The following is a 27682-nucleotide window of genomic DNA, read 5'->3' on the forward strand; positions in this document are numbered from 1 at the left end:
ATCTCCTTCATTTCTGTCAAAATGAACAGCCGGGCCTGCGAGTATCGATGACGCTGACGATCCTATCTCGCTCAGACCTAAATATAGCCCCTTATCGAAACTGGTGCACCCCTATCCTCCCCAGCGCTAGGGCCTTTGGGGCTCTACTCCCGCAGAATTTACAAATCACTTGTAACCCCCGTTGCGCTGCACTGTCGAGGAAGTACCTGGTTACACGGTCCAGTCGATTACACCCGATTATCACAAGGCGCTGACACCGTTCTATGACCGCGTTAACATCCCACGTCAGGCCCTGAACGATCGTGCAGTGGTGCCGAGCAGGTTCAAGCTGGCCGCACCTGAAACAAGATCATTTAATATGATAACAAATACTCTAAAGCACTTTCCAGCAGAGCAATGCATGGTGGCCAACGGTGTGTCGTACGGACCCTTAATAGAAGCCCTCAACCCATGAGCGGTATTAATTGGCAGCCTTGGTCCGTCCGACAATAGGAGCCCAGAGAACCGTTTCAAACACTTGACGTTCCCTGCCTGCCGTTATCGACTTGGTTATCTTAGCAGGTCGCTGTACATGGACATCCTGAAGGCATTGCTGCTCGATATGGCCTGTCGGATGCGTTAGCGAAACCAGGAAAGGCGCTCAGATTACTTACCTCTATGCCAAATCACTATCTAGGTACTGCTTACCTGTGCTACCTCACCATCTTCACGTTTACACTAATCCGCATCAGTCCTCTGGGTACTAGAATCATAAACGTTTATTCTAAGTATCGAGTCTTAACAGGATGTCGTGCGAAATACTAGTGATACACTTCTATCAGTCAGAGATACAGTCACGGAACTCCCAGGTGAGATAATACAGAACCAGAACGAGAACAAAATAGATGCGCGCGAAGACGAACAAATGTAGTGAGTAGGAATAGCCGTGGTATCCGGAATGAACATCGGTGAAGATGAATAATAGATACAAGAGGAACACGACTGCAGCATCGAAAACCACAGGGTGCCAATCACCAAGCCAGGGTGTGTGGAGTTATTGTGGTGGCGCGGAAATCAGGTGGTTTTTGAGGCACGGGGGGTATAACGTCGGTGCCCTTTAGAGGCAGCCAAAGCGGCACACACGTTCTTCCACATCCTCCTCCTCTGCTACAGGTGTGCGCTCAGCTACGGCCTCTGCTAGTGGGAGAGGTTCGCGCTTCGTGGAATAAAACACTTCCCGTAAGGGTCGGACGAACGCACAAAAGCTAAAAAGTTACTCACAGCAAGCAGCTCCGTCTTCGCCAAAATGGGATCCAATGCAGCCTCAGGAGCGGCCACAGGGCACTGGCGATGCAGAAACTATTAAGGTATGACAAACATTGATTAGCGACCACCCTCCACTCGCAAATGGTTTAACTTACCCAAAGCGGCGGTGGCTGCGATGATGGAGAAGACGACGAGCTTAGCAGCGTACATGACGTTTCAGGATAACTGTTATTGTTCTGAAGGGGCTTTGAGGAGCTCGTTTGGTCTCGCGGGGAAAACGAAGAAAGGAAGCTGAGCTCGAGAGAACAATAAGAGCGGATTGTACGAGTTGCTCGGTTGACTCACCCAGCAACCCAACCAGCGTCTTTATATTCCATCTACAATCTTCATCTTGCCAGTTTGTCTGCTCTTCTCGTTTGAACCTACCATTCATGGACGCCCGTAAGCTAAGACTCAAATGTGGTATACCCCTTCATCCATATTTGGTTGTTGGCTTGTCCCTTCGCCCGGCAATCCTCACTTCAGCTCACTTCGCATCCCGGTTTGGACTTCATCTTCCCGGCGGATTTTCCATTTCTGGTCGTCCCTTTATTCTCCAGCACGATTGATTTTCCGCCAAGTGAGTGGGAGGAACCGAACCACTGCGAACGACTGCACCTTCCTTTTCCGGATCAAAGGTCGTCAAGAGGTGTACATCGGTACCGGTTACCACCGCAAGGGATGGCAAGGTTAGCAGAGTACATCGCTGACCAGCCGCAGACTTTCATACAACCATATTCGATGCTAGGTCACCTGAATCTGGAAATTTCAAGGTGCCTGAGTAAAGACGCACGGACGTCCGATTATTCATAGCTTTCAAACACATCCCGTGTGTCGACTCCGAGCGCGTGCTCTTGACGTGGGTGCCCTGAAGTAAGGTCGCCTAAAGACGTCATCGCGGCACGCCGTGCTCCGAGGAAGAGAACATTGTTACTGGAAGTAAGCGATAAACATTGGTCGGCTTCTTGACAACGAACGCAGGCGTTCTATCATGTTTGAATGGCGCTGACAATATACGGTGCGAGCTGATCATGTAGAATACACCAGAGAGCCATGAACCTTCTGGAGACATCTAAGCATGACCATATAGAAATCATTCGCATTGTTGTGGAGGGAACGAATCACAGACCTGTTGACAGAACAGAGAGTAAGCAAGCCTTTCTTGGGCACATCATTGCACCAAACGCGTCTATCCTATGTTGTCAACCGCAAGAAAGTTCCCTTGCGCCACTGTCATGCCAAAAGAACAAGACGCTCTGTTGACTGAAGTGAATACCTTCCCCTTGCGTGCCATGGGATAGCCTTTCATGATTCCCATCACCCCATGTGGTGTGGCGTGGTGGGCCAAGATGACAGTAACAGGACTCTGTTTCATTTAAGTTAAGGAGGCTCGCACAGAGTATCGGACTTGCTATACAGAAAACTGTAAGAGTGTTGTGCTTTCCGATCAAGGTAAATCAAGATGATAGGCAGCCTACATCACTTGGGTGAGTCGGAGCGCCCACTGGGTAGTACTCTTAGGATACAATGGTCGCGCACTTAGGTACGTACCTTGGGAACCCTGAGAACTCGGCACATTTACTCATGCGTACCTGTTTAATCATGTGCGCCATAGTCTTGACATAGCCCAACTTACTCTGGTGGGATTGGTTGGGGAGGATCGGAAGGTAGCCTTCAGCCGGTTAAGGATGCCAGACCGCTGGCGAGGTCCGACCCGCCAATCAGTCGAGTGTCGTCGAGGGTGTTGTCGAGACAGAGACAACGAGAAGGGATACCTTCTAGGAAGCAACGATGGCGTGTAACGAGAATCGCTTTAGCCGTTGCCTGGAGCACACCAAGCTACGGAGAGGGCGATATATCAGTTGTTCCCCACAGTCAGGAAGACAGGCCTTGACATTGCCTGCCTCATATTAACGGCAAGAAACAGTTGTGGCTTTTTTTTTCGAGATCACTGCAAAGGTCGTCAGACAACAAATGGCTGAGATCTGTCATGAGTATGGGGACGCCGTTTTGAGAAACCTTTAAAGAGCGGAACGAGTCCACCAGAGATCTAGAGACACATGGTATGTCTCTCCTCGAAGTCATTGATTATGCAATAAACAACGATGGAGACATATGATTCCAACCACCTCTTTCGAGGCAGTATAATCCGAAGAGATTTCCCATGTGTGCCACGCGAACAACCGTCACCTCCAGATTGGCCCGGGAGGCAAGCCGTCGGATCCCGCAAGTCCGATCGATACATGTATTTGGGGCTGTTGTAGCAACTGGGGACATACAAATGTCCCTATACTAATAGATTAGTAGTGACGGAGGTCCATTCCGAGTTGAACGTTACCAGAGGGCTCACCAACAATAACTTACAAGCGACGTGTTGGATTTGTCCGGCAAAGGTACATGGGGAGACATCGACGTCTCAATTGCACCTACCGTTAGACCACTGTCTGCAAACCATGATTCGGTCTGTTTGGAACTTTCTGCGCCACTAACATCGTGTTGTTACTGGCATGACGACTCAGCTGTAACCAGTCACTGCGGTTTGCGCAGTTGTCCCCTGCCGTGAGGTGGCGACAACGGCACTACACCAGAACCTTGGTACTCTGGCGCGTACACTTCCGTCTGGCTGTGCTAACGTTGTGTGGAGATTCACGATGGGAGTTGAAGCGGGCAGAGTAAATACAACGAAAGTTGTACTCGTGGCGTCGCAGGTCCGATCACCACATGCTATTAGTGTGAATATATGCCTAATCTGGCTAGCTGCGTGGTCTCCGAGTAGGAACACTTCAGCGACGGTTACATAATTTGCAGTAAAAGTATCTTCAACTGCAGGAATCAAAACTGGGTTCCTGGGTCCGTAGGTACTTGGTCGCACACTCGGGACTTGCCACATGAGAATGTTTGATCCCAAGCTCACTGAAAATGCACCCCAGAAGGCACATATAATTTACTGATACAGTAGCGACAAAAGAGTGAGTAGGGACCGACTTTACAATGATCTAGTAGCCGTCAATCAGAAACAAAACATCCGCCAGAAGAGTCCAGAGCAAAAGCAAGGTCATAGATACACTAGCCAGCACAGGAACCAAAGAGAATTATGAGCAGGAGGGAGGGAGAACGAATCTTTGTAGACCAACCAAGACGGGATAGGGAGCACAATACAAGTCCTTTGACTTAAACAAGTGCACGGGCGCATTAAGCGAGCATGTTTATCTCGGATGCAGGGTTAACAATGAAGACATCTAACTGTGCTTCCCAGAAGCTTAGAGACAACCAAAGCGGCAGAACCGCTCATCGACGTCTGTATCTTCACCAGGAAGAGGATCTGGCGCAGCTTCCGGCCCGCGTTTTACTGGATCGTTGTCGACATCTGCAACACCCTCAGTAACGACAATATCCTCCCCACGCTAACAAAGACTTGAGTGGGGGTTCGCACATCAAGGCACCAAGAAACTTACAGCAATCACATCCTTGAACAACTGTACGCCTTCGGTGTACGGAACGATGGCCGGCAAGGGGTTCGCCGCAGCGAACAGATTCACTGAAAGTTTTGTCAGTAAATAATTCAGAGAGTATCAAATCCGGAGCCCCACAGGAAGCAATGAAGAAGTAGAATACAACGAGGTTGACCCGGAGGAGCATCTTGGCCTGCGGAGTATGCGGTCGAACCTCTCGGACACAGATGCTCAAGAGAATGGATGCTCTCGGAGTCGACCGAGACTGAGCGAATGGCTACTGGGTCGGATGCGCTGGTCGCAGAAGGATAACTTAATAGAGCGTAAGCCCGGGGAGAGACAGGGATGTAGCGATGAGGCTGGTGAAAGCAACAAACTCGAGGAAGAATTCTGAATTCTGAGGACCAGGACAAAGCAGCGAAGTCTTTTTATCCGTTGAAAGGGCTATGCTTGTGAACAAACGCTTTGTGTTGCTACACTCATAAATGAAATCGCCCTTGCATGCTAGAACAAGGCCCGACGGCCACGTTTGGCATGCCCTTTCACGGTGTGTGAGCGGGCACTTGCATATAGCCATGACGTCTGCCGCGAAGGCGTACATCGCCCTGGGGCTGACAGGACATGGGTATGGTAGTCCCGCCGCACACGTTCGACAGCGCAATCAGACCGAAAGCGTGCTCGAAAATCTGCCTATCAACAAAGGGAAGGTGAAAGGGAGACGGAAGAACAGAAGACGCAAACAACACCTGCCTAAATTGGCAAGTAACTTCATCTCGGAATTAAAACAAGGGTTCTCCGCGGAGACGGTTCAAACTAGAACCCGTGAATGCACACTCTGAAGTACTCTGTGCGATCTATCAATGGTCTGTACTATTTGTTTTCAACGACTTGAATCTGATTTTTAGTTTGTATGAGAATAACGTATCAGTGGGCGGCGCGCACTCAAGTCCTGATCCAAATCCACCTTTGACGTCACGAGGCAGGCATATTAATGAAGGGCTAGGTACTCGTGCAAGGTTACATACATATTCCCCTTCGAAATGCCTTTTAGAGGTCGCAGTATTTACGACGTCGGAGATCGTTTTCCAAGTCAGGAGTTCCAGGCCCCTGGATCCTGATGCCCATCAGTGGTTTCACATGAAGGTCAGTCCCATAACTGGTGAAACTCTTCAGGTCGGGTTATCGACGTCGCGGTGCAACATGCTTGTATTCTTGCGATCACAGAAAATTCCTGTATGCCTGCACTGATAAACGTCCTTTCGTTCGTTCAAACGGGCGGGGCAAAGGTCTATCCTAAAAGAAGAACAGGTAGCAGCTCTAGGTTTTAGTAACGATGAGGGCTGCAGGTAAATGATAATGCAATTCGGGAGGGAGTTCGGGAGTGCGCGGTGTGGCTTTGCAAAATGAGTGATTTGGGTCAATTGAAATGTAGTGCATGTGGACAGATACAGCAGGGGAAACACCGTCAAGCCGGATGGGCAAGGGTGTCTACGTTGGGTAAGGGAAAGGATGCTCCATCCGTTGGGGCGATCCATTGCAAGGTAAATAGGAAACGTCACGGGGAAAACTCACCAACCACATCCCTTCGGAAAACACGTATCTTGCATTGACTGTATACTAGAAACAAGAAACAGCAGGATGGATTCCTACGTTAGGCTTGAAGGCACTCAATTGTCTATGAAACAATTGCCCAGAGTCCTATGCCAAAACATACAATTGAAAATCCGCCAACACGTACAGCGCTGAGGCATCTCATAAGTAGGAAACCAGTGAGTGCTAGAATGAAACCGTCTGGCGCAGCGTCGTAGAGTAACAACGGCGCCTGAGGAGAGATAGGGGTAGGGGAGAGGAATAGTTCCCATGTTTTGATTTAGCTTCGGATCACAAATAAATCTCTCAGGAATGGATCAAATTCGAGTATGATGTTTTTGGGTAGCCAGACTCCGTGTCCCATGGACTCCACTTGCCAGACCTCATCCAATTGAAGAATCCTTCTGCAGGATCAAGAATCGGCTACGCTGTCACTCTAACCTATGATGTGCTTCTTCAAGCCTGCCCATTGATAGTTTGTCACAGCCAGGGGTGCACGAGGACACCGAAGGGCATGTTCAACCGCCTTCCTAAGAACGTCCCAGACTACAGCCTGTCTTCACGGCGGTTAGCTTCGGAATTTTGTGGTGATCAAAACGTTGAGTGCGTGCGTCTCGAACTGGTTACGAGACTAGCGTCCGCGTACTACTGGGTCCCAGCCCCTAACCCATACCTGTACGAGCAAGGATATCTGGTTACCCGGGCTGATCCTACTTCTAAACATACATTTGTGTATCATATCACTAGTACAATGAGTACAGGGCAACCATTGGGAGTCTATACACCACACCAACGTGATATAGCATCACGCAGCTGTGCAATCTCACCGCGAAGGAGCCCAACAGCATTAACATCCTCGAGTGAAGTAAACCGAAGGGTATGACTAGATATGAAACCATTTGATCGAAGCTTGGTTTGTAACTCATCTGATAATTCATACATAGCACAGAACTCGGAGAGAGAGAGGCGTGGTCCAAGGTTTACCTGTTGAACCGCAGATAATAGCATTGATTCTGCTGGGATGTCTGTGGTCGTAGGCGCTGACTTAGGAGGTGGTTGCATCCTGGGTACTTCTGGGACAGAACGGCCATGAAACACATGAACAGGGTCATCGACATTAAGGTTGACCGTAACTGGCATTGGGCTTGTAACAACGTCCGTTTCCCCGACCTTGCTCTTCTCGCCACACGTGTTGCACAGACGACAGCCGCTCATCGGGTGTCCACTGGATCCACCTTGGCCAGGATTTCTTGCGAATCTCGGACGGCTGAGTAAAGAAGCAGGATCACCGCCAATAGACGCTGAGTGTGTGCCTTCAGACATCGGGAAAGGTTGCTCGCAGGGGAGCTTGGTGTCGGTGGTATCGGCAAGCGTAGTAGGCACATCGACCACATTGTGAGATTGCCACTTCCGGTCACGGAGTTCGATCACATCCTGTTGAAACAGTCAAGTATTAGTTGGTGAACGACGACAAACAAATGATGACGACCCTACCTGAAGCATGAGCTGTATACGAGGACTAATGTTGGGGTTCTTGCGGAGTTCCGTCATCCTCTGGAAGTACACGTCCATATGTGCACGCGCCTTGGGAACATCCAAAAGTTGGCCAACATTTCTTAACAGCTGACACAAACCCTCGATCTCTTCCTCCTCGGGGTTCTCCACATTACCAAGTAGCTTCTTGACACATTCATGAATGACGCGTTCAGTGAGCATCTGCAGTTTGAACAGCTGGCCGATGAACTTGATAAGACCGAGACCCTGACGTCTCGCTTTCTGAGCCGCGTAGTATTCGTCTGAGTAGAACTCGTTCTCGTGGCCCTTATTCTCGTTGGCTGCCTCGACTGCTTCGTCACCATTGGCTTTGGCTGCCGTCGCATGAGCTGTGGCTTCCTTGGCAACCCAACCACGCTCAAAGTCTTGACATTGATTGAGCAGGTATTTGCGGAAGAGCTGACCACCTGCAATAGGTTTCCCGTCGGTGCTCTTAATGCCATCATCTTGAACCTTGGGACTGATCGTTTCCATTATCTTGCGGCAGAGTCGGGCATAAACCTCGCTGCGGTCGGCCTCGTCAGTAGCCTTCTCGAAAACGAGCCTGATGACCTGAATGAGGGTCCGTCCATCCTTTTCATTCTCCGACTTGTTGGCCCATGCAATGATTCGGTCGGATATCGAATCGAACTTCTCCATAGTGAGCTTGTTGAGGAGTGATTTAACTTTCCGGTCCACAGCCTTAGAAGTACCCACGTCGGTGACACCTCTACGTTGGGCACTGCCAGAAACCCAGCGGTTGGTGGACATCTCAAGGGTAGGAACGAGTTTCAGCGCAGGTACTGGAGAAGCGGCACCCGGACCGTGTTCCACCAGCCCGACCTTGTTGGGATTGGTATCGAGGGTGTCCGGCCGACGTCTGGCAAATTCCGAGGTGTCAATCCGCAGAGACTCGTTCTGGCTTCTAGAAATCTTGCTAGCACCATTTGCATAGGACTCGAAAACCTTTCCGTTCTCGATCATCTCATCTTGTGCAACTTCCAATGATTCTCGTGTCGGAGATTCAACGATGTCGTGTTCCTTCTGAGTGTCTGCCTCGGTCTCTTCTTGTCGTTGCCGTTTGGCTTCCCTCTTGCGTATCCACTTGGCCCATTGGTTCTCAACGCGCCCCGACGCTGACAGACGACTTGTTGTTATTGGAGGAGGTGGGGGTATCAGGGGGGTAGACGGCTGAGGGCTGGGCTTCTTGAACGACTCCAGTTTAACTTCGATCCCGTCTTCGCATATAATGGTAATGTTGTCTGATCGAGGGGCCGCGGGAACGATTGTACTGGCATCGGTATCAAGGCTACGGCCGCCTGGAGCAATGGATGTGGATGACGTCGGCGGAGGTAGTGATATACTCGTGCTAGCTGAAAGTTGATGCGTCTGTGGCGGTGGAGGTTGAGGAGTGCGCGGAGAGTGTGGAACAGCATGAGCCATACTCGGAGTGCCGGGAGGAAGTGACGGAGATCGGGCTCGGGGCGATAAGGGAATGCCGGGGTGAGGAGGGCTTTGAGGAGTGGGTCCAGGTGCATGGGGTGCGTGGCCCATGCCATGAGGAGGTTTCATTGGATAAAACCATTGCGGCGATTGGTATTCCAGGTACTAAAACAAGTCAACTGAATAGTGGTCACATCAAGACACAATGACGTACGTAATACGGAGACCAATGCACGGGTTGCATGGGGGGCTGTTGAGGAAGGACGCCTTCAGATGAAGGGGGATGCGAATGAGTAGGAGGAGCAAGTTTCGGACTAGCAGGGAGTGAAGGGCCACCGGGACCACCGGGACCTGGCGTCGGCCGTGACTGCGGTCCACATCCATTGGGTACAGCACGAGAAAACGCCGGTGAACCAGGCCCACTTGCGCCGCGGGGAGGTCGCATTCCTTGCCCATATGACGGATAGGGATGCGTGCTCATCGGGGGAGCCTGTACCGGCTGTTGTGGTGCATGTTGTGTGGCGGATGACGACTGATGAGATAGATTATACGGTCGTGTTGAAGCAGAGGTGGCGTCTGAGGAAAGCTGGGAGGCTGGGAGATTAACCTGGAAAAGTTTGGCAACATTAAAGCTGGACTTTGTACTGGTGGATGGCATAGACGAAGACGGCGTGGCCGCTAACGATGTCGATGACGGACTGGCTGTTGCTGATGTCGATGATGATATCGGTGGAGCCATCGCCGAGGGCCATGATGAAGGCTTCGACGAGCCAGCGGACGGACCTGAAGCGGGAGTTTTTCCATTTATGATAGTTGATGTCGTGGCTGTCGTCACAGGCAGAGAGCCAAATGTCTTGACGCTTTCATGTCCAACCACTGGGGTGGCGGTAGGTGAAGACGAAACAGGAGTAGAGGCATCATCTATTGAGCCAAAATTTAAGGAAGATCCTGCAATGCAGATTGGATCAAGATGTCTGTTGGATGAAAAGGAGGATGGTGATGACGTACCCTGACTGACGGAGCCCACGTTATTCCGCGGGACGCTGACGCCTCCTTTTACGGGTACGCCCTGGCCTAACGCACTTGGCCGGCGGGAATGAGAAGCAGTTATAGACTGTACATGGGAAGGAGCGGGAGACTGAGAACGCGTTGAGGGAGCTGAAGAATTGCTATTCTGCGGCGGGCCCCTTGCACAAGCTGACTGCGATGGGAGCGGTGTCGGAGTCTTTGCAGATGCAGTCGAACCTTTGCTCATTCTGACAGACAACATGTGAGAATGCCAGGTCTCAAAGGACAGAAGCAAAGAACGCACGATTTTCGATGGACAGATATTTTAGGCGCAGATGGATCGAATTATCGTGTGTGGTGATCGTGAAGTAGACTTGGCAGCAGGCGATAAACGCACTCGTACCACTGAGGGATTTTTCTTTTTCTGTTTTCCTGTCTATGGAAAGCAAACCCCGTCGCTGCGAGGAGCGACCTCACCTTAAGGAAGAAGACAGACGAGGCCTCAGCACCACTACGCATGCTGTGTCCTAAGTGCGAACCTGAGGCTGTAAAAAGCCACGGGACCCTGGACACCTCATATGGTGGAGTCACATTATGCAGTACCAATTCAGTTCGGGGCGGACAGTCCGAACATGTCCTCGATCGACATACTCCGTCAGCCTATAGTGTTGCTCAGAAACGACTGTTGAGAATGCCCTCGCGCTGTCGGACACCATCTCGTCCTACACCATTTCGTGTCAAATACCAGCGGCCCATATCAGCGCCCAGCATCGGTGATGTCAACAGTACCCATCAAGCCCGCAAGACACACAGAACTGAACTGCTTCCCTCTCAAGTCGAAGCCTCACCTCTCGGGTTGTTGTATTGACCTGCGCCAACAACGTAGGTGACATGCCGACGTCGGCACCCAATGGCCGAACTACAACGCTGCCAACCACATCGAGCAGTCTGTGATCCCGACACAGATACTCAAGTGAATGAATGCTTCCGGAGTCGATCGAGACTCAGCGAATAGCTACCAGGTCGGGTGTACTCGTGGTTCAAGATTAACTTCTTAAGGTGCAAGCCTGGTGAAGGACAGAGATATAGCGATGGGGGTAGTGAAAGCAGCAAACTCCAGGAAGAATGCCGATTTCGGAGGACTAGAAAAAACAAACAAAGCCTTCTCATCTATTGAATGGCGTTGCTTGTCAACTCCCTTCAAGGTGTGTAAGTGGGCACTTACATATAGTCATTTGCCTCGAAGGCGTACATCGCCCTAGAGATGACAGGACATAGGTAGGGAAGCCTTGCCGCACATGCTCGACAGCGTAATAAAACTGAAAAGCGTTCCAGAAAATCTGCCCAACAAAAGAAAAGTAAAAGGGAGACGGAAAAACAGAGGACGAAGACAACACCTGCCTAAATTGGCAAGTAACTTCACATCGGAAGTAAGACAGGGGTTTTCCGCGGGTTCAAACTGGAACCTGTGGATGCACAATCCGAAGTACTCTGTGCAATCTATCAATGATTTGTACTAGTTTGTTTCAATGACTTGAATCTGACTTGCAGTTTGCATGGGTTTTGATTCAGCTTTGGATCACACAATAAAACTAACGCTTCCTCGTCGATGGATCGATTCGAGTATGATGCTCTTGGGCAAGGATTAGGTGGCCGTGTCTGATATACCGCTAAGCCGTAGCCTATGCTGTAAAAACTAGGACAACAAATGATATGGAAGAATAGCAATGCGATGTACAAGACAGATTATTATATGTTCCAGAAACCATGGTCACGCACGAACAGACTAAAATTCATCAGAAAAACGATGCGAGCGATGGATGGAAAACATGTGCAGATGGGAACGCAGCTGAAGGCGTAAGTAAAATCCCCAAGGGAGGAAACGAAATATGTCGACGAAAGTGTTCATAACGAGACGAGCTGAAGCAACCTATCACTGCTGTCTATCACTCTCTCAGCGATCCGCTTCATTCTCTCCTCGTCCTTGTCCATTCCAGCCCCTTTCAGCATGATGGCCATGAACTCGAATGCCTTAGGGGCGTCGATAGCAATGTCCTCTAGTAGCTCAACCATGGGCATGAATCCAGCTTCGAAAGCTTCTGGTGAGCACTCGTATTGTGAAACAGGACGAGAGAAGAAATCAGCGACCAAGCGAGCATCAGCTTCCTTGCTTCCCAGTGCTGATGAAACAAGCTTGTCAACCAGTCGGAATCGATGCTCTTCTGGGAGGGACGTAAAGTATGCATCCGCCTTTTCAAGGTTGCGGACAGTAAAGAATTCCTTAGCGTCCTCATCGATCTTCTTCCGCGCCTCTTTTTCTGACATGTGGGCTACAGGTGCTTCGCTCGGTTTGGGTTCTATGACAAGCTCGGGGTGCTGACTGAGCATCAAGAACATGTCAGAGCTCGAGTTCTTGCGTGTCATTGACTCGCGCTTGATATCCTTCTTGCCAGCGAAAACACTGCTCGGATCTATGACTATCAGAGAGGCCTCGCTGATCTTGCCGAGTTGCGAAAGGTTGCTTGCTTTGGTTGGGGGTCTAGGTTGCGAGCCTCCAGCCACTGCCCAACCGTCAGGAGAGGGCTCAGCGTTGCACTCGGCACCCCGTTTCGAACCACCTCGAGACATGCTAAATTGCCGCCGGAACGCCTGGGTTTCTTGAGCAGCCTTTTCCTTAGCAGCCTAGATATCATATCTTTGAGCATCTACGTGCAACGATGAACGACGGGTACAAACCGCTTCATGCACTGCGGCAAGCGTGGCAGGCGCATTTACCGCGTTACGAGGTTGCCATTTCCGGTCACGGAGTTCAATCACATCCTAATGAAACAGCCAAATATTAGTCGGTGAACGATGACAAGTAAACGACGATTCCACCTGAAGCATGAACTGCATGCGAGGACTAACGTTCAAGCTCTTGCAGAGCTCCCTCATCCTCTGGAAGTACACGTCCATATGTGCACGCGCCTTGGGAACATCCAAAAGTTGGCCAACAGTTCTCAACAGCTGACACAGACTCTCGATCTCTTCTTCCTCGGGGTTCTCCGCATTACAAAGCAGCTTCTTGACATGGTTGTGCATGATACGTTCCGTGAGCATCTTCAGCTTGAACAACTCGCCGATGAACTTGATAAGGCCAAGACCCTGACGCTTTGCTTTCTGGGCCACGTAGTCCTCGTCGGAGTAGAGCTCGCTCTCGTCGTCTGCCTTGATTGCTTCGTCGTCACTGGGTCTGGTTGCCGCCGCACGAGCCGTGACTTCCTTGGCAACCCAACCACGCTCAAAGTCTTCTTGACACCGATTGAGAAGGTATTTGCGGAAGAGCTGACCACCTGCAATAGGTTTCCCGTCGGCGCTCTTAACGCCATCATCTTGAATCTTGGGACTGATCGTTTCCATCATCTTGCGGCAGAGTCGGGCATACATCTCGCTGCATTCGGCCTCGTCGGTAACTTTCTCGATAACGACCCTGACAACCTGGACGAGGGTTCGTCCATCCTTTTCGTTCTCCGACTTGTTGGCCAATGCAGTGATTTGGTCAGAAATTGAGTCGAAGTTCTCCATAGTGAACTTGTTGAGGAGTGATCTAACTTTCTGGTCCACAACCTCAGGAGTATCCGCGTCGATAGCGCATTCGGGTTGCACGCTGATCCAGCAGTTAGCGGACATCTCAGGAGGAACAACGGGTTCAAGTGCAGGTATTGAAGGGACAGCACCCGGGTCAAATCCTGGGCCTTGCTGTACCGAATCGACCTTGCTGGAATCGGTGCGTTTCTCGCGACGCTTGCTGCGCGTGCGATGGCCACCCATTGGGTGTCCACCGGGTCCACCTTGGCTTGGGTTTTGTGTTAATGCCGAACGGTTGAGCAATGGAGCAGGGCCACCGCCAACAGACGCCGAGCGTGCGCCTTGAGACATCATAAAACGTTCCTCGCTCGTAAGCTTGTTGCCAAGGGTACCAAACTGATCCATCGCAAATGGATCAGGGGGAGCCCCAGGTTTGAAGGGACCAATACCAAGGCCGATCGAAGCTGAGTGAGCACCTGCTGCGGACTTGGGACCCGAAGACCGACGACGACGTCGACCGGAACCACCACCTGTCGTGCCGAGCGAGGTTTCAGCGACAGGCTCGATGCCAAGGACATCCAATGGAGGAAGATTTAGCGGCTTCTCCTTACAGACTGTCATGAATTGCAAGAGGAAATCCCGATCATACCTAGGCAAAGTATATGGAAAGATGAAAAAAGTGGGCTCTCGGTCTGAGATGTTGAAATCCAAACACACCTGAATTTCCCGCCTTTCGCGTTCTGATTAAGCTCCGTCTTGGGCCTCCTTATACCCTCGGGATACTCGATCTCATCCAATCTATCGATATTGCGAGCGGCTAGCAGGGCGGAGAAAGGAAAGGCAGAGTTGCCCTTCTTGGTAGCATTGCTGTCGAGGGGACCGGGCCGATGTGTATCGAATTCCCGGGTGTCGATCCGCTGGCCCTCTTTCTGGCTTCTCGCAATATTGCTAGCGTCGTGCACATGGGACTCGAAGATCTCCTCGTTCTCGATCATCTCATTCTGCGCAACTTCCAATGATCGTTGCGCCGGGGATTCAACGATGTCGTGTTCCTTCCGAGCGTCTGCCTTGGTCTCCTCTTGTTGTTGCCATTTGGCTTCCCTCTTGCGTTTCCACTTAGCCCATTCGCTCTCGATGCGTACCGATGCTGATCGACGACTTGTTGCTATCGGAGAAGGCGGGGGTATCGGGGTGGTAGATGGTTGAGGGCTGGGCTTCCTGAACGACTCCATTTTAATCTCCGTCCCGTTTGGACTTCTAACGGTAATCTTGTGTGATCGAGGCGTCGTGGGAACGAATGTGGTGGCGTTCGTATTGAGGCTACGACTGCCTGGAGCTTTGGATGTGGATGGCGTCGGCGGAGGAGGCGATATGCTCATGCTAGCTGAAGGTTCATGTGAGTCTGGCGGTGGAGGTTGAGGGGTGTGCGGAGAGAGTGGAACAGCATGAGCCATACTCGGAGTGCCGGGAGGAAGTGACGGAGATCGGGCTCGGGGCGATAAGGGAATGCCGGGGTGAGGAGGGCCTTGAGGAGTGGGTCCAGGTGCATGGGGTGCGTGGACCATGCCATGAGGAGGTTTCATGGGATAAAACCATTGCGGCGATTGGTATTCCAGGTACTAAAACAAGTCAACTGAATAGTAGTCACATCAAGACACAATGACGTACGTAGTACGGAGACCAATGCACGGGTTGCATGGGGAGCTGTTGAGGAAGGACGCCTTCAGATGAAGGGGGATGCGAATGAGTAGGAGGAGCGAGTTTCGGACTAGCAGGGAGTGAAGGGCCATCGGGACCACCGGGGCCTGGCGTCGGCCGTGACTGCGGGCCACATCCATTGGGTACAGCACGAGAAAACGCCGGTGAACCAGGCCCACTCGCGCCGCGGGGAGGTCGCATTCGTTGTCCATATGACGGATAGGGATGCGTGCTCATCGGGGGAGCCTGTACCGGCTGTTGTGGTGCATGTTGTGTGGCGGATGACGACTGATGAGATAGATTATACGGTCGTGTTGAAGTAGAGGTGGCGTCTGAGGAAGGCTGGGAGGCTGGGAGATTAACCTGGAAAAGTTTGGCAACATTAAAGCTGGACTTTGTACTGGTGGATGGCATGGACGAAGACGGCGTGGCCGCTAACGATGTCGACGGGGTAGAGTTAGGAGCAGATGCCGGAGTCGTTGCGGACATTGTCGATGACGGGCTGGCCGTTGCTGATGTCGAAGATGATATCGACGGAGCTATCGCCGAGACCCGTGATGATGGCTTCGACGAGCCAGCGGGCGGACCAGAAGCGGGAGTTCTTCCGTTTATGATATTTGATGTCGTAGCTGTCGTTACAGGCAGAGAGCCAAATGTCTTGACGCTTTCATGTCTAACCACTGGGGTAGCGGTAGGTGAAGACGAAACAGGAGCAGAGGCATCATCTATTGAGCCAAAATTTAAGGAAGATCCTGTAATGCAGATTGGATCAAGATGTCTTTTGGATGAAAAGGAGGATGGTGATGACGTACCCTCTCTGACGGAGCCCACGTTATTCCGCGGGACGCTGACACCTTCTTTTACGGGTATGCCCTGGCCTAACGCACTTGGACGACGGGAATGAGAAGCCGTTATAGACTGTACATGGGAGGGAGCGGGAGGCTGAGAACGCGTTGAGGGAGCTGAAGAATTGGCATTCTGCGGCGGGCCCCTTGCCCAAGCTGACTGCGATGAGAGCGGCGTCGGAGGCTTTGCAGATGCAGTCGAACCTTTGCTCATTCTGACAGCCAACATGTGAGAATGGGTCTTAAAGGACAGAAGCAAAGAACGCACGAACTTCGATGGACAGATATTTTAGGTGCGGATGAATCGAGCTGTCGCGTGTGGTGGTTGTGAAGTAGACCTTGCCAGCAAGCGGTAAACGAGCTCGTACTACTAAGTAGCTTTTTGTTCTGTTTTCCTGTCGGCGGAAACCACAGCCCGTCGCAGGAAGTGGCGACCTGGGCGAAAAGACGGTGGAGGAGGAGGACCACTGACGGGAGGTCTGAGTGACGCTAATGGTGTGTTTCTCAAAGTACGAGGCTGAGGCGACAGGGAAAGGACGGGGTACAACCGTAGCTGTCTGGTGACCAGACACATCTACGAGCCAGCTATGTAACTCATTAGTTCCGGCTGGTCACCAGACTAACCCAGCGCCCTGGAACTCCCAGCCAACCAAACCCACAGGACCCCAGATACCTCCCATGCGCCAACAAGGAGCTATCCGCCTCGAACTGAACTGCTGGCAGGTACGCATGGCGAATACCAGCGGCCTATCAGCATTGGCGATATCAGGAGTACCATCAAGCATGCAGTACACACGGAAATGAACTGCCTCGCTCTTAAGTAGCGGCTGCACCTCTCAGGTCGTCGCATTGACCTGCGCCAACGACATAGGTGATATGTTGTCAGTACCCGGCTGCACTACAACGCTGCCAGCCACCTCTCGGAGTCGACCGAAACTCAGCGAATAGTTGCTGGGTCGGATGCCTGCGGGTGGTAGAAGGTTACCCTTAGACTGTAAGCCCGGTGAGAGACAGAGATGTAGCAGCGAGGGCAATGAAAGCAACGTGCCCGAGGAAGAGTTCTGAATTCTAAAGAATAGGGAAAAAGAACAAAGTCAGTTTATCTGGTGAAAGAGCGATGCTTGTGAACTCCATCCAAGGTTTGATTGCGCACTTACATATAGCCATCTGCCACGAAGGCGCACATCGCCCTACGGCTGGAAAGACATGAGCATGGTAGTCTCATTGTACATGTTCGACAGCGTAGTCGGACTGAAAACATCCTCAAAAGTCTGCCGAACCAAACGGAAAGCGAGAAGCAAACGGAACAAAAACAACACCTGCCTAAATTGGCAAGTCACATCTCGGGAATAAAACAATGGTTTTCCGCAAAGAACGGTCGAAACGTTCGCAACTGGGACCCACCAACGTACACTCTGAAGCATCCTGTGCAATATATAAATGGTTTGTATTAGTTAGGTTCAATATTTGGCTTGAATTTGATCTCCAGTTTGCGTGGGAATAATGTTTCATTTGGTGGCCCACACTCAAGTCCTGATCCAAATCCATCCTTGACTTCACGAAGTAGATATATCGATGAAGGTCTAGGTACTCGCGCAAGGTTACATATTCTCCTTCGAAATGCCTTCCAGAGGCCACAATATTTACGACGTCGGAAATCGTTTTCCAAGGTAGGGGTTCCAGGCCCTTGAATCATGATGCCCATCAGTGGTTTCACATGAAGGTCAGTGCCGTGTCAGGTCATCCACGTCCCGGTGCAACGCGCTTGTATTCTTGCGATCACAGAGAATCCCTGTATTCCGACATCGATAACTATCCTTTGGGTTGTTCAAACAGGCGCGACAAAAGTCTGCCCCGACGAAGAACAGCCAGCACCTCTAGGTTTTAATAACAGTTATAGTCGCAGGCGAAGCACCATCAAGCCAGATGGGCAAGGTTGTTTACGTCAGGATGGATCGCTGCAAGGGAAAGGATGTTCCAACCGTTGGGGCGATCCATCAAAGTAAAAACGAACGTCATGGGGAAAATTCACCAACTACATCCATTCCGAAAACGCGTATCTTGCATTGATCATGTACCTGGAAACGCATGGAGGATTCTTTTTTCAGGCTTGCAGGTACTCAATCGTCTGTGAAATAATTCCCCACAGTCCTATCCAATACCTATGCCAAGGCTTACAGTTGAAAATCCACCGACGTGGACAGCACCTACAGGCATCTGATAAATAGGAAACCAGTAAGTACCAGAATGAAACCGTCTGGCCCAGCGTCGTATAGTAACAACGATGCCTGAGGGGAGATAGAGGTGGAGAGGAACAGTTCCCATGTTTTGATTTCAGATCACAGAATAAATCTCGTGGATGGATCAATTCGAGTATGATGGTTTGGGGTAGCCAGACTCCGTGTCCCCATGGACTCCACTTGCTAGACCTCAACCCGATCAAAGGAGCCTTCTGCAAGATCAAAAGTTGGATACACTATCACTCTTAACCTATGATGTGCTTCTTCAAATTTTCCCATTGATAAGTCGTAACAGCCAAGGATGGACAGCGATACCAAGGGATACGTCCAACTGTCTTCCCTGAATGTCTCGAGACCACTCTTCACCGCGGTCAACTTCGGGATCTTCCGGTGACCAAAAGGAAGACCGTCCGGTTACGAGACTAGCGTACCCATGCTACAGGGTCCCAGTCCCTAACCCGTACCCATACAAGTTCTGGCTACCCAGTTTGATCCTGTTTCAAAACATACAATTGTGTGTCACATTACTAGTACAATGAATTCAGGGCAATGGTTCGAAGTCTATACACCACACCAGCGTGATACAGCATCACGCAACTGTGCGATCTCACCACGAAGGAGCCCAATAGCATTAACATCCTCGAGTGAAGTAAACCGAAGGGTATGACTGGATATGAAACCGTTTGATCGAAGCTTTATTTGTAACTCATCTGATAATTCATACTTCGCACAGAATTCGAAGAGGGAGAGGCGTGGTCCAAGGTTTGCCTGTTGAACCGCAGATAATAGCATTGGTTCCACTGGTATATCTGTGTTCGTAGGTGCTGGCATAGGAGGTGGTTGCACCGTGGGTACTTCTGGGACAGAACGGCCCTGACGCACATGAACAGGGTCATCGACATTGAGGTTGACAGTAACGGGCATTGGGCTTGTAACAACGTCCGTTGCCCCGACCTCGCGCTTCGCGCCACACGTGCTGCACAAACGGCAGTCGCCCATCGGGTGTCCACTGGACCCACCTTGGCTAGGATTTCGTGTGAATGTCGGACGGCTGAGCAAAGGAGCAGGGTCATCGCCAACAGACGCTGGGCGTGGGCCTTCAGACATCGGGGAAGGTTGTTCGCAGAGGAGCTTGCTATCGGTGGTATCGGCAAGCGTAGTGGGCACAACGACCGCACTGTGAGGTTGCCACTTCCGGTCACGAAGTTCGATGACATCCTATTGAAGCAGTCAAGTATTAGTTGGTAAGCGATGAAAAACAAGCAATGACGGTCCTACCTGAAGGATCAGCTGCATACGAGGACTAATGTTGGGGCTCTTGAAAAGCTCCCGCATCCTCTGGAAATACACGTCCATATGTGCACGTGCCTTGGGAACACCCAGAAGTTGGCCAACAGCCTTCAACAGCTGACACAAGCTCTCGATCTCTTCTTCCTCGGGGTGACCTGTATTAAGCAGCTTCTTGACAGATTCATGTATGATACGTTCAGTGAGCATCTCCAGCTTGAACAACTTGCCGATGAACTTGATGAGACCGAGACTCTGCCGTTTCGCTTTCTGAGCCGTGAAATACTCGTCGGAGTGGAGCTCGCTCTCGTCGCCCTTCTTCTTGCCGGCTGCTTTCACTGGTTCGTCGTTACTGGCTTTGGCTGCCGCCGCACGAGCCGTGGCTTCCTTGGAAACCCAATTACGCTCAAAGTCTTCTTGACACCGATTAAGCAGATATTTGCGGAAGAGCTGACCGCCTGTAATAGGTGTCCCGTCGGTGCTCCTAACGCCATCACTTTGGACTTTGGGACTGATCGTTTCCATCATCTTGCAGCAGAGTCGGGCATAAATCTCGCTGCGGTCGGCATCGTCAATGGCCTTCTCGACAACGAGCCTGATGACCTGAATGAGGGTCCGTCCATCCTTTTCGTTCTCCGACTTGTTAGCCCATGCAACGATCTGGTTAGATATCGAGTCTAAGTTCGTCACAGTGAGCTTGTTGAGGAGTGATTTAACTTTCCGGTCCACAACCTCGGGAGTATCCACACCAGTAGCACCTTTACATTGGGCACCGCTGGGTCTCCAGCGGGTGGCGGATATCTCAGGAGCGACAGGCTCAAACGCAGGTGCTAGCGGCCCAAATCCTGGACTTTGCTGTGCCAACCCGACCGTGCTGGCTTTCATATCGAGAGGACGCGGCCGACGTCTGGCAAATTCGAAAGTGTCGATCCGCAGAGACTCTTCCTGGCATCTGGCATTAATACTAGCACCGTTTACATGGGACTCCAATATCTCTCCGTTCTCCATCGCCTCATCCTCCTCAACTTCCAATGTTTCTTGTGTCGGACACTCAACGATGTCGCATTGCTTCCGAGTCTCTACCTCGGTCTCCTTTTGTCGTTGCCGTTTGGCCTCCTTCTCGCGTTTCCACTTAGCCCATTCGCTCTCGGTGCGCACAGGTGTTGATCGAAGGTTTGTTATTGGAGAAGGCGGGGGTATCGGAACAGCAGGTGGCTGAGGGCTGGGCTTCTTGGATGACTCAAGTTTAATCCCCATCCCGTCTTCACCTTTAATGGCAATCTTGGGGGATCGAGGGGCCGCCGGAAAGAATGCAGTATTGGGGCTATGACCGCCAGGAGCAGTGGATGTGGATGGCATCGGGGGGCCACCGGGGCCTGACATCGACCGTGACTGCAGACCAGCGAACAGTTCGGCAACATCAAAAGCGGACTTTGTACTGGCGGAATTGGTAGACGAAGACGTCGTAGCGGCTAATGATGTGGACAAGGTAGAGTCAGAACCAGACGCTGGAGCCATCGGCGATGTCGTTGCGGACGGTACCGCTGTCAGGCTGGCTAGTGCTGATGTCGGTGATGATATTGATAGAGCTGTAGCTGCGGGTCGCGATGAAGGCTTAAACGGGCTGGCGGACAGACCTGAAACGGGAGTTTTTCCATTTATGATATTTGATGTCGTAGTTGTCGTTACAGCCAGAGAGCCAAAAGTCTTGAAACTTCCGTGTCCAACCACTGGGGTCGCGGTATGCGAAGACGAAACAGGAACAGAGGCATCATCTATTGAGCCAAAGTTTGAGGACGATCCTGTAATGCAGACTAGGTCTAGGTGGTTGTTGGACGAAAAGGACGATGGTGATCACGCACCCTGTCTGACGGAACACACATTATTCCGCGGGAGGCTGACGCCTTTCATCACCTCAGCAATGCGCTTCATTCTCTCCTCGTCCTTGTCTATTCCGGCCCCCTCCAACATGATCGCCATGTAGTCGAATGCCCTGGGGGTGTCAATAACAATGTCCTCTAGTAGCTTCGCCGTGAGCATGAATCCAGCTTCAAAAGCATCTGGCGAGCACTCGTGCCGTGATGCAGGACGGGAGAAGAAGTCAGCGACCAAGCGAGCATCAGCTTCCCTGCTTTCCAGTGCTGATGAAACGAGCTTGGCAACCAGGAGGAATCGATGCTCTTCCGTGAGAGCTGTAAAGTATGCATCCGCCTCTTCAAGGCTACGGACAGCAAAGAATTCCTTAACGTCCTCATCAATCTTCTTCTGTGCATCTTTTTCGGACATCTGGGCTGCAGGTGCTGCCTCAGGTTTTTCCGCCGACGAAGGCGACGGAGCTTCACCTCGTGCGGGGATCGTGCGGGGTAGGAGTTGAAGCTTCTTACGCTGTGGGGTAGCCTCCGGTTTGTCCACGTTCGTACTAGGCTTCTGGCTAGGGGCTCGGCTTGGCAGTAAACGACGGATACAGACCACTTCGTGCACTGAGGCAAACGTAGTAGTTGCATTAACAGCACCACGAGGTTGCCATTTCCTGTCACGGAGTTCGATTACATCCTATCAAAACGGGAAAGCATTAGTTGCAGACCGGACGATGACAAGCAAGCGAGCAAGATCCTACCTGAAGCATGAATCGCATACGAGGACGAACGTTGGGGCTCTTGCAGAGCTCCCTCATCTTCTGGAAGTACAAGGTCATATGTACACGTGTCATGGGAACATCCAAAAATTGGCCAGCAGTTCTCAACAACTGACACAAGTTCTCGATGTTTTCTTCCTCAGGGTTCTCCATATTACCAAGTAGCTCCTTGATACATTTGTGCATGATACGTTCGGAGAGCATCTGAAGCTTGAACAACTCGCCGATGAACTTGATAAGACCGAGACCTTGACGTTTCGCTTTCTGAGCTACGTAGTCCTCGTTGTAAAACTCGCCCTCGTTGGCTGCCTTGATTGCTTCGTCATCACTGGCTTTGGTTGCTGTACGAGCTGTGGCTCCCTTGACAACCCAACCACGCTCAAAGTCATCTTGACACCGACTAAGAAGGTACTTCCGGAAGAGCTGACCACCTGTAATAGGTGTCCCGTCGGTGCTCTTAATGCCATCACTTTGAACTTTGGGACTGATCGTTTCCATCATCTTGGAGCAGAGTCGAGCATACATTTCGCTGCGGTCGGCATCGTCAATAGCCTTCTCGTAAACGAGCCTGATGACCTGAATGAGGGTCCGTCCATCCTTTTCGTTCTCCGACTTGTTGGCCCATGCAATAATTTGGTCAGAAATCGTGTGGAAATTCTCCGTAGTGAGCTTGTTGAGGAGTGATTTAGCTTTCCAGGCCACAACCTCAGGTGTATCCACGTCGATAGCGCCTTCACGTTGGGCACTGCTGGGGACCCAGCGGTTGGCAGACATCTCAAGAGGAGCAACGGGCTCGAGCGCAGGTCGCCGCGAGGGGCGATTGAGCGAAGAAGACAGTGGAGGAAGTCCACCGAGTGAGAGTCTTAGTGACGCTACGACCCAGCTTTGTGCAACTTCCAGCCGAACAAAACCCTCCGGACCCCAGACACCTCGCATACACATGTCCTCAATTGACATACTCGCTCAGCCAGTTGTGTTGCTCAAAACAGCGATTGAGAGCGCCCTCACGCCGTCTGACGTCATCTCGTCCTAGGTCGAATCAAGTACCAGTGATCCATCAACGTCGGTGATGTCAGCAGTACCATGAAGCCTGCAAGACACACGGAAATGAATTCCCCTGCTCTCAAATAAAGGTCGCACCTCTCGGATCGCCGCATCGACCTGTGTCAACGACGTAAGTAACATGTCGACGTCGGCACCTAATGGCTGCACTACGACGCTGCCAGCCACGTCGTGCAGTCTGCGACTCCGACACAGATGCTCAGATGAATGGATGATCCTGGAGTCGACAGAGACTCAACGAATAGCTACCAGGTCGGATGTACTGTGGTAGAAGGTTAACTTCATAGGGTGTAACCTCGTGAGAGACCCCGATGTAGCGGCAATGGCGGTGAAAGAAGCAGGCTCGAGGAAGAGATCCGAATTCTAAGGACTAGGGAAAAGAATAAAGTCTTCTTATCTGTTGAAAGGGAGTTACTACCCTCAAGGTTGTGACTGGACACTTACATATAGCCATTTGCCGCGAAGGCCCCCTAGGGCTGACAAGACATGGGTAGCCTCACCGCACATGTTCGACAGCGTAATCGGACTGAAAGCGTGCTCGAAAATCTGCCCAACAAAGGAGAAGTGAAAAGCAAACGGAAGAGCGGAAGACGAAAACAATACCTGCCTAAATTGGCAAGTGACCTCATCGCGGAAGTAACACAAGTGTTCTCCGCGGAGGACGGTTCAAAGCTTCGCAACTGGGACCCGCCAACGTACACTCTGAAACACCCTGTGCGATATATCACTAGTTAGTTTCAAAGGCTTGAACCTGATTTGCAGCTTGCCTGGGAATAACGTTTCAGTTGGCGGCGGACACTCAAGTCCTGATCCAAATCCATCTTTGACGTCACAAGGTAGACATATTAATGAAGGTTTGGGTACTCACGCAAGGTTACATATTCCCCTTCAAAACGCCTTTTAGAGGTCGCAGTGTTTACGACGTCGGAGATCGTTTTCCAGGTCAGGAGTCCTACATAGGCCCCTAATGCCCTTCAGTGGTTTCACCTGAAGGTCGGTGCCATAAATGGTGGAACTCTTCAAGTTGGATTATCCACGTCGCGGTGCGACATTCTTGTCTTCTTGCGATCACAAGGGATCCCTGTGTTCCTGCACTGATAAACTTCCTTTCGTTTGTCCACACGGGTGGGGCAAAGACCTATCCCAATGAAGAACAGGTAGCACCTCTAGGTTTCAGTAACAATCTGGCCGCGGGTAAATGGTAATGCAATAACTGGAGGGAATGGGCAGTGGCCTAGCGAGCTGAGTGATTTGGGTCAACCGTAATGAATGTAAACAGATACAGCAGGGAAAACACCGTTCGGCTAGATGGGTAAGCAGCCTCTGGTGCAATCCATGGTAAGGTAAATATCAATGTCCCCACCAACCACGTCTGGTCGGAAAACACGTCGCTTGCATCAACCATGTACCAGAACCAGAATGGAGGATTCTTATGTTAGGTTCGAATGGAGCACGATGTACTGATGCCTATGCCAAGGCGGAGGTATAGTTGAAAATCCTCCAACATGGATAGAGCCTCTCGCCCAGGAATACGGTAAGTAGGAAACCAGTGAATGCCATAATGAAACCCCCGCTGTCTGACACGGCGTTGTACGTTAAGTAACAACGCTTGAAGAGAGGGATACGAGCTGATTCTCATGTTTTGATTTAGCTTTTGATCACAGAATAAAAACCAATGCTTTCCTGTGGATGGATAGATTCGAGTATGGTGCTCTTAGGCGAGAGTTGGGTAGCCGTGTTTGATATACTGTTAAGCTGTAGCCTATGCTGTAAAAAAACTAGGTCAATGAATGGATAGGGAGGAAAAGCTACGCGATGTATAAGACAGATCATCATGTGTTACAGAAACCAGGTCACTCGCGAACAGAGACTAAGATGCATCAGAAAAACGATGCGAGCGATAGATGGAAACAAAGTAATATACATATGAAGATGGGAGCACAACTTAGGATGTAAGTAAAATCCCCAAGGAAGTAAACGAAATGTGTGTCGATGAAGTGTTCATGACGAGACGAGCTGAAGTAACCTATCACCACCGTCCATCACCTTCTCAGCAATTCGCTTCATTCTCTGTTCGTCCTTGTCAATTCCAGCCCCTTTCAACATGATTGCCATGTACTCGAATGCCTTGGGGGCGTCAATGGCAATGTCATCTAGTAGCTCAGCCATGGGCATGAATCCAGCTTCGAAAGCATCTGGTAAGCACTCGTGTTGTGAAGCAGGACGAGAGAAGAAGTCAGCGACCAAACGAGCATCAGCTTCCTTGCTTTCCAGTGCCGTTGAAACGAGCTTGTCAACCAGTCGGAATCGATGCTCTTTGGTGAGGGCGGTGAAGTATGCGTCCGCCTCTTCAAGGTTGCGGGCAGCAAAGAATTCCTTAGCGTCCTCATCGATCTTCTTCTGCGCATCTTTTTCTGACATCTGGGCTGCAGGTGCTGCCTCGGGTTCTTCCTCTGATGAGGGCGACGAAATTTCACCAGGGGCGGGGATCGTGCGGGGTAGGAGTTGAAGTTTCTTACGCTGTGGAGTAGGTTCCGATTTGTCCAAGTCCGTACTGGGCTTCCGGCTAGGTGCTCGGCTGGGTTTGGGTTCCATGGCAAGCTCGGGGTTCTGACTGAGCATCAAGAACATGTTAGAGCTCGAGTTCGTGCGTGTCATTGACTCGCGCTTGATATCCTTCTTGCCAGCGAAAACGTTGCTCGGACCCATGACCATCGGAGCGGCCTTGCTGATCTTGCCGAAATGCGAAAGGTCGCCTGCTTTGGTTGGGGGTGTAGGTTGCGAGCCTCCAGCCACTGCCCAACCGTCAGGAGAGGGCTCAACGTTGCGCTCGGCACCTCGTTTCGAACCACCTCGAGACATGCTAAATTGCCGCTGGAACGCCTGGGTTTCTTGAGCAGCCTAGATATCATATCTTTGAGCATCTAGGTGCAACGATGAACGACGGGTACAAACCGCTTCGTGCACTGCGGCAAGCGTAGTAGGCGCATTAACCACGTTACGAGGTTGCCATTTCCGGTCACGAAGTTCAATCACATCCTAATGAAACAGCCAAATATTAATTGGTGAACGATGGCAAGCAAACATCGACAATCCCACCTGAAGCATGAACTGCATACGAGGACTAACGTTCGGGTTCTCGCAGAGCTCGCTCATCCTTTGGAAGTACACATCCATATGTGCATGTGCCTTGGGAACATCCATAAATTGGCCAGCAGTTCTCAACAGCTGACACAAGCTTTCGATCTCTTCCTCCTCGGGGTTCTCCATATTGCCAAGCAGGTTCTTGACACATTCGTGCATGATACGTTCAGCGAGAATCTGAAGCTTGAATAACTCGCCGATGAACTTGATAAGACCGAGACTCTGGCGTTTCGCTTGCTGAGTCACGTAGTCCTCATCAGAGTAGAGCTCGCCCTCGCCGGCTGCCTTGATAGCTTCTTCATCACTGGCTTTGGCTGCCGCTGCACGAGCCGTAGCTTTCATGCCAACGCAACCACGCTCAAAGTCTTCTTGACACTGATTGAGAAGGTATTTGCGGAAGAGTAGTCCACCTGTAATGGGTTCCCTGTCAGTGCTCTTAATGTCATCATCTTGAAGCCTGGGACTGATTGTTTCCATCATCTTGCGACAGAGCCGGGCATATATCTCGCTGCGGTTACTATCGTCAATAGCCTTCTCGTAAATGACCCTGATAACCTGTATGAGTGTCCGTCCATCCTTTTCGTTCTCTGACTTATTGGCCCATGCAACAACTTGGTCAGAGATCGAGTCGAAGTTCTCCATAGTGAGCTTGTTGAGGAGTGATTTAACATTCCGGTCCACAACCTCAGGGGTAGGCGCGTAGGTGGTGCCTTTACGTTCGCCACTGCTAGGGACCAAGCGGTTGGCAGACATCTCAAGAAGAGAAATGGGTTCAAGTGCAGGTGGTTGAGAGTGGCGATTTGAGCGAAGAAGACAGTGAAGGAGGATCACTGAGGGAGGGTCTCAGTACTTGACACTACAACCCAGCCTCGTGCAACTTCCAGCCAAACAAAA

The 27682-nt window shown here is 51.1% G+C and overlaps 5 protein-coding genes across 5 annotated transcripts; all 5 read right to left on the minus strand.

Annotated features, from left to right (window-relative positions):
* Positions 1 to 4141: 4141 nt before the first annotated feature.
* F5J12DRAFT_829285 (uncharacterized protein) lies at positions 4142 to 5293 on the minus strand. Its single transcript, XM_051745657.1, has 4 exons — positions 5114 to 5293; positions 4875 to 5048; positions 4740 to 4822; positions 4142 to 4688 (listed from the first exon to the last, which is right to left on the minus strand). Exons 2-4 carry the CDS (start codon positions 4921 to 4923, stop codon positions 4545 to 4547), a joined length of 276 nt encoding a protein of 91 aa, XP_051600199.1. The 5' UTR covers positions 4924 to 5048; positions 5114 to 5293; the 3' UTR covers positions 4142 to 4544.
* A 1681-nt stretch (positions 5294 to 6974) lies between these two features.
* Positions 6975 to 10925, minus strand: F5J12DRAFT_912927 (uncharacterized protein). The gene is made up of 5 exons (XM_051749078.1): positions 10615 to 10925; positions 10311 to 10558; positions 9517 to 10250; positions 7821 to 9467; positions 6975 to 7760 (listed from the first exon to the last, which is right to left on the minus strand). The coding sequence occupies exons 2-5, from the start codon at positions 10555 to 10557 to the stop codon at positions 7104 to 7106; spliced, it is 3285 nt and encodes a 1094-aa protein (XP_051600200.1). The 5' UTR covers position 10558; positions 10615 to 10925; the 3' UTR covers positions 6975 to 7103.
* Positions 10926 to 12022: 1097 nt separating this feature from the next.
* Positions 12023 to 16930, minus strand: F5J12DRAFT_82727 (uncharacterized protein). The gene is made up of 7 exons (XM_051745550.1): positions 16689 to 16930; positions 16388 to 16635; positions 15546 to 16327; positions 14595 to 15496; positions 13188 to 14526; positions 13047 to 13130; positions 12023 to 12992 (listed from the first exon to the last, which is right to left on the minus strand). The coding sequence occupies exons 2-7, from the start codon at positions 16632 to 16634 to the stop codon at positions 12216 to 12218; spliced, it is 4131 nt and encodes a 1376-aa protein (XP_051600201.1). The 5' UTR covers position 16635; positions 16689 to 16930; the 3' UTR covers positions 12023 to 12215.
* Positions 16931 to 18774: 1844 nt separating this feature from the next.
* F5J12DRAFT_82787 (armadillo-type protein) lies at positions 18775 to 23732 on the minus strand. Its single transcript, XM_051745580.1, has 4 exons — positions 22565 to 23732; positions 21810 to 22500; positions 19939 to 21749; positions 18775 to 19878 (listed from the first exon to the last, which is right to left on the minus strand). Exons 1-4 carry the CDS (start codon positions 23537 to 23539, stop codon positions 19222 to 19224), a joined length of 4134 nt encoding a protein of 1377 aa, XP_051600202.1. The 5' UTR covers positions 23540 to 23732; the 3' UTR covers positions 18775 to 19221.
* A 1913-nt stretch (positions 23733 to 25645) lies between these two features.
* On the minus strand, positions 25646 to 27268 carry F5J12DRAFT_720475 (armadillo-type protein; the record flags this gene model as incomplete). Its single annotated transcript, XM_051741241.1, has 3 exons — positions 25646 to 26545; positions 26600 to 26683; positions 26744 to 27268. 3 exons carry the CDS (start codon positions 27266 to 27268, stop codon positions 25646 to 25648), a joined length of 1509 nt encoding a protein of 502 aa, XP_051600203.1.
* Between the last annotated feature and the right edge of the window lie 414 nt (positions 27269 to 27682).

The sequence above is a fragment of the Pisolithus orientalis genome (assembly GCF_024613125.1).
Source record: "Pisolithus orientalis strain OTSU chromosome Unknown F5J12scaffold_13, whole genome shotgun sequence".
NCBI lineage: Eukaryota > Fungi > Basidiomycota > Agaricomycetes > Boletales > Pisolithaceae > Pisolithus > Pisolithus orientalis.